Source organism: Camelus ferus, chromosome 19, assembly GCF_009834535.1.
Source record: "Camelus ferus isolate YT-003-E chromosome 19, BCGSAC_Cfer_1.0, whole genome shotgun sequence".
Taxonomy (NCBI): domain Eukaryota; kingdom Metazoa; phylum Chordata; class Mammalia; order Artiodactyla; family Camelidae; genus Camelus; species Camelus ferus.
The window spans coordinates 36,041,001-36,054,246 of NC_045714.1; the positions used below are offsets into that span (position 1 = coordinate 36,041,001).

At 46.7% G+C, this 13,246-nt stretch overlaps 1 protein-coding gene across 1 annotated transcript in view; it reads right to left on the reverse strand.

Moving 5' to 3' along the window:
• The window catches only part of NOL4L (nucleolar protein 4 like), a 121,787-nt gene that overhangs the window by 47,506 nt on the left and 61,035 nt on the right, over window positions 1-13,246 (reverse strand). Inside the window, exon 4 of the mRNA XM_032462098.1 lies at window positions 12,336-12,445. Coding sequence (XP_032317989.1) covers window positions 12,336-12,445 — 110 coding nt within the window. The remainder of the gene's footprint in view (window positions 1-12,335; window positions 12,446-13,246) is intronic.

The following is a 13,246-nucleotide window of genomic DNA, read 5'->3' on the forward strand; positions in this document are numbered from 1 at the left end:
TGCCAGAGCCCAGCGGCCTGCACTGCGGTGCCTGAAGCCGAAGGCTCCACAAAGCCACCAGGGGTCTTGTCCTCAAAAAAATGGGACAAAAGATAGGAAGGGCTGGAGAAAGCGCCCGCCCAAGATATCCCCCCAGCTCGAGATGAGAGCCTCCGAGAAGTGGAGCAGGAGAGGCGCTGTTAGAAATAACAGCACACAACAGGACTTGGCCACGAGACAAGAAGGCCCATCTGGGTCTCACGCTGGACCCAGAGTCGGGGGGTCACAAGGTCAGCCATCGGTTCAGTGACCATCTGCATGTTTTGAGCTGCTCCTTCCTGCCCAACCCGGGAGAGAGACGCCTTCTTTCCTGCTGGGTCTCTCCTGTTCTTAGAGATGGATCAGGGAGTCAGCCACCCAGGGTGCCTGGAGGGGCGGTTCACAGTCACAGCACCGAGAAGACAGAGCTGCCCCCCATTTAAGGAGGCCCAGGTAGCAGCTCCTGACCTTGCCCCGCCTTTCCCCTTGACATAGATAAAGCCTCCCCAGGCCAGCTCTGCATGCAGGATCCTGCTCTGGGCACCAGGCAGCTCTCCTGCCTGCACCAGTAAATTATGGGCACTGCATGCATTTAATTTTTCCCCGGATAATGAAGTTGAAAGGCCACATCAGCATCCTCACATGCGTGGGGGTGGATCTGGCAGCCTGGAAGGGGACTGAGACTTTAGGAGCTGATGGGGACAATGAGCTGTTTAGGTTCGGGGTATCTACCAACTCCATCAGGCCACTGGCTTTGGAGACAGGATGTTGGTTGTTTTCTGCTTTTTTCCCACACAGCTTCAGGGAAGCAGGCGGAAAGAAGAGAGACGGAGACGTCTCTGAACCCAGGCTGTTCTGGCAAAACAGCCGTCAGGCTCATTTTCTTTGAGTGTTTGTAAACTGCAGCAAGTTTCTTGAAAGCCCCCAAGGATTCTCAATGATATATACTGATCCCTAAAATAATGCCCTGTAACAAAGATGTTCGACAATGGGGCTTCTCACTCCCCTTTTTGTCCTCTCAGAAAAGAGGATTCCCAGAAAACTTTCCTTCTCAAGTTTGGAAATGCCCTATTTTTGCTTGACACCATCTTTAGGAGGGTGGGCACACTGGGTTGTCAGTATTTATAGCCCCCAGATTCCAACACGGGACCATGATGCTCCTGGCTCACAGTCACTCTGTTTTGGGGGTGAACAGAAACCTGCGGTCAAAGTGTCTCAGCTTAATGTTTATGTGGTCTGATCAACGGTGCCTCCTGCATGTCTCCCTCACCAAGAAGGGGGTACAAAATTTTTTAGGCATTAAACATTTTTTTCAAATAACTTTTTTTTTTTCAAGCCAAGAGAACTTTTAAAAAGAAGGACAACAAGGAGGGGAACCATTCCTGCTAGACAGTAAGGCATCTTAGTCATTAGACATACGAGTTATTAAGACATCTTAGTCTCAATACTTAAAACAGTGTGGAGCTGGTACATGAATAGACAAAGAAACCAATGGACTGAATAGAAGTAGATTCTGTTTCAGATGGAAATTCAGCAAATTATAAAGATGGCATCTCAAATCAATGGGAAGAAAACAGATCCTTTAACAAATCATGTTGACACAGAGGGGTAAAGCAGGATCTCTATCTCCGAATATACCAGGATAAATCCCAAATGGATTGAAGATTAAATACGAAAAATGAAAACATGTATTTTTTTTGCTCTATCAGCTGAGTGCGTCTAAAAGAAAGTATACTCCAGTACCAATAAGCACACTGAGTACCCAGATCTTGGTTTTCAATATGATTTTACAATAAAAGGAGTCAGAGCTCCTTAGAGTTATGGCTGATTCTAGGATTGGGGCCGAAAATATATAAGATGAGCCTGGAGGACCTTGTAGTGCCAGAAAGTAAAGAAACACTAAAACAAAACGAAGTCCTACAAAACACCCCCCCCCAAAAAATCGGTGGGGATATGTCAAAAGATCTCCCTGTGACCAAAACTGAAATAACTTTGAGCATCAAAATAGATAAAGCAGTATTGAATTACAATTACAACCCAAAGTATGAAATAAATAGCTGTATAAATAAATGATTGAATAAATTTAAAAATGAGGAAGGAGAGACAAATATCCCATGTGAAAGAATTTCGAATAATGTATGTAGCTTCTTCATCCTCAAGGAGAGAAATTATAACCCCCACTCCTCAGGCGTGGCTGCACCTGTTGACTTCTCTCCGAAGTGCACGGTATAGAGAGGGTAAAAGAACAACTTTACACTGATGAGACCTGACACCAAGGCAACACCAACAGTCCTGAATAATGGTGACAGTATGTACCCGTAATATGATGTGGTGACAGTGGCTCTCGGTGTCTGTGGTCTTCCTCCTAAAAACCCATAACCCCAGTTTCATACTGAGAAGAAACATCAGGCAAATGCCAAAATTCTACAAAATACCTGACCAGTATGCTTTAAAACTGTCAAGGTCATTAAAACCAAGGAAAGGCTAGGAAACTGTCATAGCCAAGAGAAGCCTGAGGAGATGTGACAAGTGAATGTAATATTGTATCTCAGATAGGATTGTGAAACAGGAAAAGGACATTAAACTAAGGAAATCTAAGTAAACTATAACCTTTAGTTAACAATAATGTATCCATATTGGTTCCTTAATTGTAACAAAGGTATCATACTAATGTAAGCTATTAGCAATAGGGGTAAACTGCATGTAGTGGGGGAGAGTAATGTGGGAATTCTATACTATCTTCTCAATTTTTCTGTAAATCTAAAACTATTCTAAAAAATTGTCTATTAAAAAATGAAAATACTAAAAGAGAACAGGGAGGCAGAGTAGAGTTAGCCTTTTACAGATTCAAATACAGAAGCTATTAAAGAAAAAAAAATGATAAATTTGAGTACATAAAAATAAAAATGACAAAACACATACTCCATAAGCAAGATCAAAAGATAGAGGGCTACCAGAAATTGACACAACATTGTAAACTGACTATAACTCAATAAAATTAAAAAAAAAAAAAAAAAAAGAGAGAGAGAGCTAAGATTGGGGAGAAAAAGGCAATGACTAACTCTGGGGAATCAAAAGAAAGAAAATGTAACCACAGTGGGCTAGTTGGCTCAGCTATGAATAACCTACATAGTCATAATAATATAAATATAATAATTTATCTAAATAGGGAGGTATAGATAATACTGAGGGATGGAGGAAGGAGAAATAATACCTGTGTTTATGAGAGGGTGTAATAGTGTAAATACTTATCTCTTACAGCAAGGAATTAAACAACCACCAAAATAGCCCAAATTGAAAAATCAAGAACTAGCAGTGTGATCATATGTTATTTAGAAATAGGAGATAAATTCCAGAAGAGATAGCTAAAATATAAGAAAGAAAAGACACCGTCTCTGAAGGGTAGAAATTGAAGTGGGGAGGCTGGGGAAGGATCTGCTGTTTTTCTGTACGATTTGTAAAATATGTATTTTATCGATAAAAATAAAAATGCATACAAATAAACAAAAAAGATAAAGGGCTGCTTGAGAAGCTGTTTCTGAGGGTTAGCTGCTCTGGGGTTATGGGGGAGGGCCTGAAGGGCACCGGGTAGAACCTGAGAGCTGCTACCCCATCTGCACATCTCACAGCAGAAATGTTCCAAGGATCATTCGTTGCTGGGAGAAATCCAAACATCAGCCTTGGTCAAGGTCAGTATTTCAGTGGCTTTTTGTTTTTCTTGCTGCAGTACAAACCTTCGGCAGTGCCAGGGATTTACTGAGATGAGGAAAGGTTTGTGCTAAGGATTCTCAGATCTTGAAAATGGGGCCAGTGGCATTTCAGACCCTTCTTGAGCTCTTCTGGAGGCAAGCTAGGCCTCCTTGTCTCAGCTGCATAGAAGTAACAGGCTGGCTGATCCCAGAGGACTGTTGGGGATGTCTGAGAGGAGGAGGGGCAAGAAATAGAGCAAGAGAAGAAAGCCAGAAGTGGACCAGGAAGGCCAGGAGTTGGGAAGAAGGGGAGGAAGCTGGGAATTGAGAAAGTGGACCCATCATACCTTGGTGGGTGGGCCCAGTGGGGAGAGGAAGAGAGGGACTAAAATCCAGGCAGCTAAGGCAGCAGACCCCACTTTCTCCCAAGTTCCACAGGGTCCATCCCTCATCTTGCTTCCATGCACATTTCCAGAGAGCAGACACTGATGCCCAAAGTATAAAGATACTGGTCTAGAGAGGTGGTTATAGAAAGTAACAAAAATTGCAAAGGTGAAGAGACTGACTATGGGGAAGATGCTGAGGGCTGAGAAAGAAAGATGCTGCCTCTCACAATGAAGCTCAAGGTACTCTTTGTGTCCATGGGACCTGCTGCCCTCCTCAACCTCCCCTCGGAGGCAGGCCTCTGAGGTCAACAGGCTCTGAAATCTTACTGGGAGACGGTGACTTTGATTAACATAAAATATCTCACTTTGCCTATGTAATGCTTTTTTTGCCTGGAGTATGTTTGCCTTGAATTTGTTTGACATTAATAGCAATATCTTTTTTTTCTTATGTTTTCATCTTCATTTTTGTGTCTTTTAAAAACTGTTTTGTAAATATCAAATGGATTTTACCATCAAAAAGGCCTCATCTGAGCCTTTTTGACTCTTTGTAGTGGAATTTAACCAATTTACATTTATTATGATTTACTGGGGTTTGATCTTGTTCCTGTTAGGTTACCTGTGTTTTCTATTTATTATATCTCTTTTTGGTTGTTTCTTCTTTTATGCCCTCATTTAATTACTCCTGCTGGACTGATCAAGTTTTCTTTGTTTCTTTTACTTTTCTCTAGTGGCTTAGAAGTTATATGTTCTATTTCGATTCCATGAAGATTATTGCTTAATTTTCAAGAAACACACCCAAACCTCTCCTTCCTTAAGAAAACATTAAAGGTTATACAACATGGTGAGCCACAGCTGTGGACGTGGCAAAGTTCCCATTCTGCTATTTCTCCCCTGAGCTCACACCTCACCTGGGCTGCATTGCTATCAAGCGCTTAAATCTGGAGGTCAGAGTCAGCACTCACAGGTTCCCCACAGGTAAAAGTCCTGTGAGTTAGGGACTGTTAAGTAAGTGACAGGCTCTCACTGTAACCCATAAACTGTGCTTCTTCTTTGGGTCTGCCCATTTTCTTGGGGTCCTTCTGAGCAAGAAGGAGGTTGAGAATGTCAGTGAGAAAATAAAGCCACAAAAAGGGGTAAGACTCAGAAAGAGAAGGAGCAGATCCCTGTTTTAATCTTTCCCTGTCCCACAATCTGGTCCAAAAGATTACAAAGTGAATGTAGCTAGCCACTCATATGTCCATGAATGGATGAAGGGATAAACAAAATGTGGTCTATCCATACAATGGAATATTATCCAGCCATAAAAAGGAATGAAGTTTTGACACATGCTACAACACAGATGAACCTTGGGAAACATGCTAAATGAAATAAGCCAGACTAAGAGGACAAATATTATGTGATTCCCCTTATATGAGGGACCTAGACAGTCAAATTTATAGAGACATAAAGTAAAACAGTGGTTACCAGGGACTGGGGGTGGAGAGAATAGGGAATTATTGCCTAATGGTTACAGAATTTCTGTTTAGGATGATGAAGAAATTTTGGAAGTAGACAGTGGTAATGATAGCACAGCACTGTGAGTGTACTTAATGCCACTGAACTGTACAGTTAGGGAGAGATTGTCAAGATGGCAGAGTAGAAGGATGCATTGTTCATCCTCTCCCACGAATACAGCAAATGTATGGAACAGTTCTCACAGAATACCTACTAATCTTTGCAGAATATCTCTTACAATTGGAAATACAAGGAAATCCTCACAGAACTGGATAAACAACACATTTCTACTGTATAGCACAGGGGACTATATTCAGTATCTTATGGTAACCTATACTGAAAAAGAATATGAAAAGGAATATGTGTACGTATATGTATAACTGAAACATTATGCTGTACACCAGAAACTGACACAATGTTGTAAACTGACCTCAATTTAAAAATGGAAAAAAATGGCTAAAATGGTGATTTTTATGTCACATATATTTTACCACAATTAAAAGAAAAGTAACTGTGGAGTGGGCTTGTTTCCTTCTCCAATAAGGGAGCTGGAGCCTGAGAAACTTCCGCACTTGGAATGTGCTCGCTTCCTGCCCAAGTGCTCGCCTGGCTCCCCGGGGCCGACTGAGGAAAGGGCTCTCTGCTGGCCTCACTTCCAAGAGAGGCACGTGCTCTGAGGCCCCTCTGCCGCTTCTTTTTCCTTCCTTCTCCTCCTTTCCCCAAACTGACCCTGGCCTTCCCCAGCCCAGGTCCTCCTGGAGCTGTTACCCCTCAGCTGCCCTCACCCGGGTACTCTTTGCTGGTCCAAATCTCATTTTAAAATAAGTGAGTGTCCCCTGAACTGCCTGGCAGCTTCCTGGTCTCTCCTTGTTTCTGTTGTCTGTGCTGGGTGACAGTTCCACAACTGTTATCTTGTCCCTTCTACTACGAAGAGTTCCTTGAAAGCAACTACCCTGTCTTATTCATCTTGGTGGCCCTGGTCTCTCTGACAAGGTCAGTCACTGTGTCTGATAAACTGAAGTTGCATAATAACATTACCATCAATAGTAGCAGAGGTCACTGAGATTTCTTCCATGCTTCTAAGGTGCCCAGCACTGTGCTAAGCACGAAGCCTGCTTTGTGTCATTGAACTCTTGGAATAACACTGTGAGGTAGGTGTATTGTTATTACTCTCAAGTAACATGAGGAAAAAGAAGCACAGAGAGGTGAAGCAATCTGCCCAAAGTCACACAGCTGGGAGGTACTAGAACTGGTACTGTCAGCCTGACCCCAGGGTCTGCAGTGGATGGGCTAGAATCCTGGCTGAGAACAGTGCTGCTCCACCCTGGCCCGCTGAGAGGAGCAAGAGGGCCAGGGCTCTGGAGACCCCAGAGCTCTGGGCAGGGGCTACCCTGCAGGCCTCGCGTGTGTAGGGGGAGGGGAGACCTGCCCCCCATCCCCCAACCTCCAGGACCCAGGAAAACTCTGGGCCAGGAGAAAGCAGCAGAGGAGAGGGAGGCACAGGTTAATGGAGGCAAATAAGAGCCTCCATCATGCGGGTTTAAACAATGGAGCAGCGCACTGTTTCACAGGCTGCTGGGAGAACCATTAAAACCATTAGTGGGACATTAGCGCTGCTCCGAGAACTGGAGAGAGTGGAGGGGAGGAAGGTTCTGATTGACAGCCTTCCCTGCTCTGGACAGAGCAAGGAGTGGGGGCAGGGTGAGGAGGGCGGTGGGAACCAGAAAAGAGCAGAGCCAGGGGTTGCCCTGGGAAAGTTGCTGAACCTCCCGGGGGTCCCAGTCTCTGCTTGTATAAAATGAAAGTATGTGTCGGGGGAAGGAATATGGATGATTTGTCTCTCTTCTCTCTCTTCTTCGGATCTGGATCTGATTTCTGATTTCTACAACGGGGTCTTGGTTCAAACACTGCGATCTCAGGAAAGATCAGGATAACGTCACCCATAATGTGGATATCAAATTATACACGTATCCCTGCAGATAACTGAGCATTCACAAGGTAGGGGGCGACCCCACCCGACCCTGGCCCCCTAACAAATCCTTCTTCCCTGTATTTCCGTGAGCATCGTATATGTAAGGCGGTTCCCAGTTCCCAAGCCAAACAAAGCTCTCTGCCTGCTCTGCCAGCTTCTCTGCCGAGGACGTTTTCTCTCCACTACCCTGCCGGTGATCCAGCACTCAGTACTGCCTCAGATTCTAACGAGCAGGTCCTCATCCAGGAAGTGTGGGGAGAGGTAGGGCTTGTGCACAGGTCTGAATGGAAGAGATCTGAGTTTCAATTCATGTTAGTGGTTGTGTGACCTTGAGCAAGTCTGTGACCTCTTTGAGCCTCAGCTATGGAACCTTCCAGATGAGGATAACAGCGTGACCCTGCTGAGCTGTGAGGACGAGGGGTAAAGTGTGTAAAGTGCTGGACACAGAACAGGTGCCTGATTAATAACCCACCTGCCTGAAAAAGCACCCACCCTGCTCGCTCCCCTGTCCCTCCTCTGTTCCTCCTCTAAGCTCTTCCTACAGACCCCAGAGTGCTGATTTCCGTTTTCCTTGTCTCTGTCACTGAACTGTGAGAGCTGGCAGGGCAGAGACCCTGAACAGTCAGCTCTGTTCACCACTGTCTCCTTAGCACCTGGAACCCTGCCGGCTCAGGTGCAGGATGGACAGATGGATGGATGGATGGATGGATACGGGTGAGGACTGAGTAAATGACAGAAAAACTATACAACCAGCTTATCTCGTAGGTGGAAACGTCAAGGCCTAGAGGGAAAAGGGGCTGAATAATACGGGAAATCATCACCGGAAGAGCAAAGCAGGTGTAAAATGGTCCGTACAGAATAATTCTCTTTCTACTCAATAGTCTGCAACGGTGGACACCAAAATATTCACAGTGATCAGAGTGCTGGGATGATGGTGATTTTTGTCACTGTGCATTTGCTTTTTGGCTCCTGAGGCCATGTGTTAGTCATGTAATTTTTTTAAAAGTATGAAAGAACATCAAATGAAACAGAAAACAAAACCGGTGGCCAGGGGAGGAAGAGACCAGCACTCCTCTTGGTGCATCTCGCACTCAGCCCCGAAAGGAGATTTGAAAGCCCAGCGGCTGGGAATGGCCCTGGCTAACTGCCTCTGGCCCTATGAACACAGCCTGCACCCCTCCCTGGGACCCCATCTTATCAGAGAATGCTACGGAACATTCTCCAAGACAATAGACACATCTCATGAAATCTTCTCACCCTGACCCCTAGAAGAAAAATGAATTCATCACCAGTACAATGAAATGTGATTTCAGTTTTATATCTTTATGACTGTTTTCCCAAGTAAGGGGAAAAAAACCCCCAATTTTATCAGGCTACTCTCTCCCACTATCAGCTCAATGTGGCCACCGCAAGGACAGCTCCTGGGGGGAGGGTGGTCTGTGTCTTAGAATGGAGATCCTGGGAGGGTGCAGTCTGACCCCTAAATGCCTTGCATGCTGAGGACACCTTAAATATTTGCTGCATTGGATCAGATCTCAAGAAGAATCTTTTTCCTTTGTGTGAATATGGTTATCGGATTTTCATATCACCTATATCCTCTGCAGAGAAAGATCCATTTCTCAGCACAGTAATCTGACACAACTGGACAAAAGGGAACATGATTCTGCCCAGTTCACAAGCAAACCCCACCACCTGTTTGTTGTCTGCTCAAATTAAAGTGAGAGGAGAATGTTCTACTCGCCTTACTATTTGTCCCCTGGACATCTAATGCTAGAAAAAAAATGAATTCTTAGATTTTTTTCTCACCCAGAGTTTTTAGACATAGAGCTTTGTTCAGCACTACTAAACTATCATTTATCCCAGCTCCAGTTACTTTAGAATTGAGTTTATTTTCTGTGTAGCCTACACAAGTGATTTGCAAAACACGGCAGGTGTCCTCTGTTGGCATTTCAGGGTCAGAGTGGTGCTGCGAGGAGTGAAACCACTTTCAGAGCCTTATGCTGGGACGTAGGGTTTGACAGCAGCAGAGCCAGTCCCATGGTGGCATTTGGACAGGGGGCCATTTGCCCACCCCAAGGGGAGCCCTGCTCTGGCTGCACTCCAGGAAGAAATTACCAATTCAAGTTTATGTATTTTTAGTTACAACTCAAGCTGAAGAATCAAAGACTTCTGGGTCCTTGGCCCTTCCTTGCTGCTGCAGATTATTTATCTGGTGAGCAATGTGGTTTCTTGTTTCACCATGTGCCTGGGATATCGCCTGAGCAGGGATAATGGAGCTGGCTGAGAGGCTGAGGCCTGCAGAGCTCACTGCTGTGAGTGGAGCACTGGAGGCGGACACGTGAAAGGCCCTAGGCACGGGCTGGGACGCTGCTTCTCCCGCCAAGTGTCTGCACCTTTCATCTCCTACAGCACACTGGAGAAAGCCAGGAACTTTCAGAGGGCCTCCATCTGGGAAATGAGGAATGGAGGCCAAGAAGACACAGTCAACTCCACTGTTCACTGAGGCCACCCTAATCTCAGCCCCAGCCCCGGGCCCGACTGGACTCTGGCATCACCCTGGGGACAGACACCTTCTTACCATCCTCCCTTTCTTTGGGAGCAGCCTGAATCTCACCAGGGCAACTTATTCATCTTGTTTCATGAACTTCAGTTCAGTCAGATACCCATCAAGTGCTTATGTGCCCAACTCTGTGCTTTCCCCGTTTTCTTCAGCTATAGAACTCCTCCCGTTCCCTGCACCAGCCACACCAGCCTCTCACATTCTTGCCAGCACTGTCCTGCCTGGAGCCACAGGGCCTTTGCACAAACTGTTCCTCAGCCTGGTGCTCTCTTCCCTTTAGATCTTGATCTCAGCTCAAGCATCCTCTTCTAAGGCAAACCTTCCTGATCCCTGCCTCGGTCCACCCTCACCCCATGCCCATCTGAATACTCACAGCACCAGGTGTCCTGCCTGGCACTTGCCACAGCTACACCGTGATGCACAATCATTTACCACTACCTTCTATGAGCTCGGCATTTGTGTGTGATTTTTTCATTAGCATCTGTGTCCCCCTAGATCATAAGAAGAGCTAGGAATGGTGCTGTCTTTGCTCATCCCAGAGCGTGGCTCATGGAGCGGGGCTCCATAAATATTTGTTGAATGGTTGAACCCTTGCTAATGCACCCAACCAACAGTCGTAACACCCTGCAGACAGTAAGAACTTGTATAACCAAACAAAACATAACAGGATCCATTGCCGAGGGATCACAGCTGGGCTACACTGAGCATTACTGGTTTTGGTTTTGGTGGTGAGCTGGGTCTAGCGCCATCGTGTAGGAAGGAAAGACCCAGGGGGCTGAACTCCCCGGCTGTTTGGCGGTTCGAGTGCCTCTGAACTTCACTTATGGTGGCGGCAGACCGACTGGTGATAAGAATGTATGAGACACCAGGTGCCCAGGACAGTGTGGATGGTTATAGGAAAAGAAAGGCCATCAGTTACTCTACAGTGAAAGTCGGAGGAGATCTCATGCTGAACCTGCACAGCGGCATTTAGATTTTATAACAAGAGCGATACCCTTGTTCCCGGCATCCCTGTACAAAAACATCCTTGCCGTCGTGAGTTAGAAACCCCAACTCCATTTCCCCCATTGATGTTATTTTTGATTATGTAATGTTTCTTAGGGAAGAAACTATCATAGAACAGACAACCTCGGGTGAAAGGACGTGAGAAACAAAGAGTCGCAAACAGCTCTACCAGCCAGGGCAAAGCTTACTGCATTCGCCCTTTAGACACCACACCTCCTCCTCAGGAGGGAGCAGAAACTCATGCCAATCAGCTGAAATCCTCAAACTGGGTGCCACGGCCCCAGACGCTACCTGAACACGTCCTGCTCCATCACCTTGGAGCTGACTGCGAAGCCATCGCCCTCCTTGGCGTACACATGCTCAGGTTGTCAAGGAGACCAGCTGTACACGGGACGGCATGCACCCAGGGCTGGAAGTCAGACTTTCAACGGGGGAGAAAGAAATCATTCCCCTAGTCAGGCCTCAAAGATATGGTAGGTTTATATGTCACAACAGATGAGAAAATTTGCAGCGGGAGGTGAGAAATTATTACTCTGGTTTTGGGCAGTGGCAGAGGGAGAGGGCGGCGCTCACCTAGTCCTTCTTTGAAAGACAGTCAGACTCCTTGCTTTGCAAAGGGCTGGAAGGTGGACTGTGTGGGGAGGCAGGCAGGAGAGGTTTTCTTTTCATAGCCTGTTTCCATGGTGCCTGACAGCCCCTGGCAATCCATAGCTGAGGAGTCTTGGACAGTGGGGTGGGGGGGCGGGGGCGAGCGAGGGCCTTATCTCACCCGGGCCACCCTCCAAGGCCCATCCTCCTGGCCAGTCTGGGCCCCAAGAGTGACAGAGGCCACAGGCAGGCGGCCAGCTCCCCCCCACCCCCAACCTCCCTGGGGAAAGGAGACCAAGGACCTAGCAGACAAAGGGCAGAGCAAAGAGAGAACCACCCAGGAGCCAAGGGCGGCTGCTCTTACCCACCCCTTCTCTCACCCCTGCCCTTAAGGAAAGTTCACTGAAGACCTGGCAGGGTTGTCTGCCCAGCGGACCCTCTAACTAGGAACACATTCTTTCACTCCCCTCTCAGCCTGGACTGCACGGTCCAGATAACCAGATAAGGGCCTCTTTGATTTCCAGTGTGTTTACACAGGCTGTGGCCCCACGTCTTGGAAAGGATCAACCACATCCAGGCAAGTCAGGACGCCTCTGGGTGGGGGAGGGGGCCGGACGCCTTACCTGCTCTTGGGAATTCATCACACGCAGCTTCATCTGCTTCAGGTATGTGGAGGTGAGGGGCATGTTGTAATCGATGATCCCGGAGACCAGAGGAGAGGGAGGCTCGTTTTCTGGCAGAAAGAACAAAAGGAAGCCCCTTTCAGCCTGTGCTGTGGGCCCCCGCACCCTGGCACCCACGTGGGGAGATCAACACTGAGCCCGAGGAAGATGGGGGAGTGGGCTGGAGGTCACTGACCAGGGTTTCACCCACGGAATCTGGCCTGTGGATGCAGACTGCATGGCACTTAAAGTATTTTTCAGTTAGGTGCCGGTGTATAGTAAGAAAGCTCACATTTAAAAAATTAGGGATTTCTTCCTTCTTGGAAGATCTGGCTGCAGAGGGTCCTTATTCCCTCGCAGCAAACAGTCACCACAGCTGAGCGGTGGCTGCTCCTTTTAGATGGGGAGTGGGCTCTCCATTTTGCCAGTCCCCACTCCTTCCTATTGCTCTGCACACTTGCATTCAGTTATGATGCTTGCCAGGCTCCTGAAGACATTTAAGTTTCCAACACTGGTCCTAAGCCCTCTCACATGCCACACTGCAACACCCCATCCCCCACCCCCTCTCCCCCAGCAGCGCTGGGTACCACGTGGCTCACAGGTCTGGGCCAGGTCTCCAGTACCCTCTAAATTCTAGTTCCTTTATAATCACATGGAGAGGAGCACTGTTCCTCCCATTTCTTGCTGTCTTGTCCTGAAGATCAAAGTAGTGCATGTTCTTTTTGTAGAGCATTTGCAAAGTGTGGAAAGATGTAAAGAAAAATTTTAAAAAACCGTAATTGCACCAAGCAGCTTGGCATATGCTTCTGTTTATTTTTTCCTTGTGATTTCTCTTCTTTACATACTTGATATCATAATGCATATAGAGAACT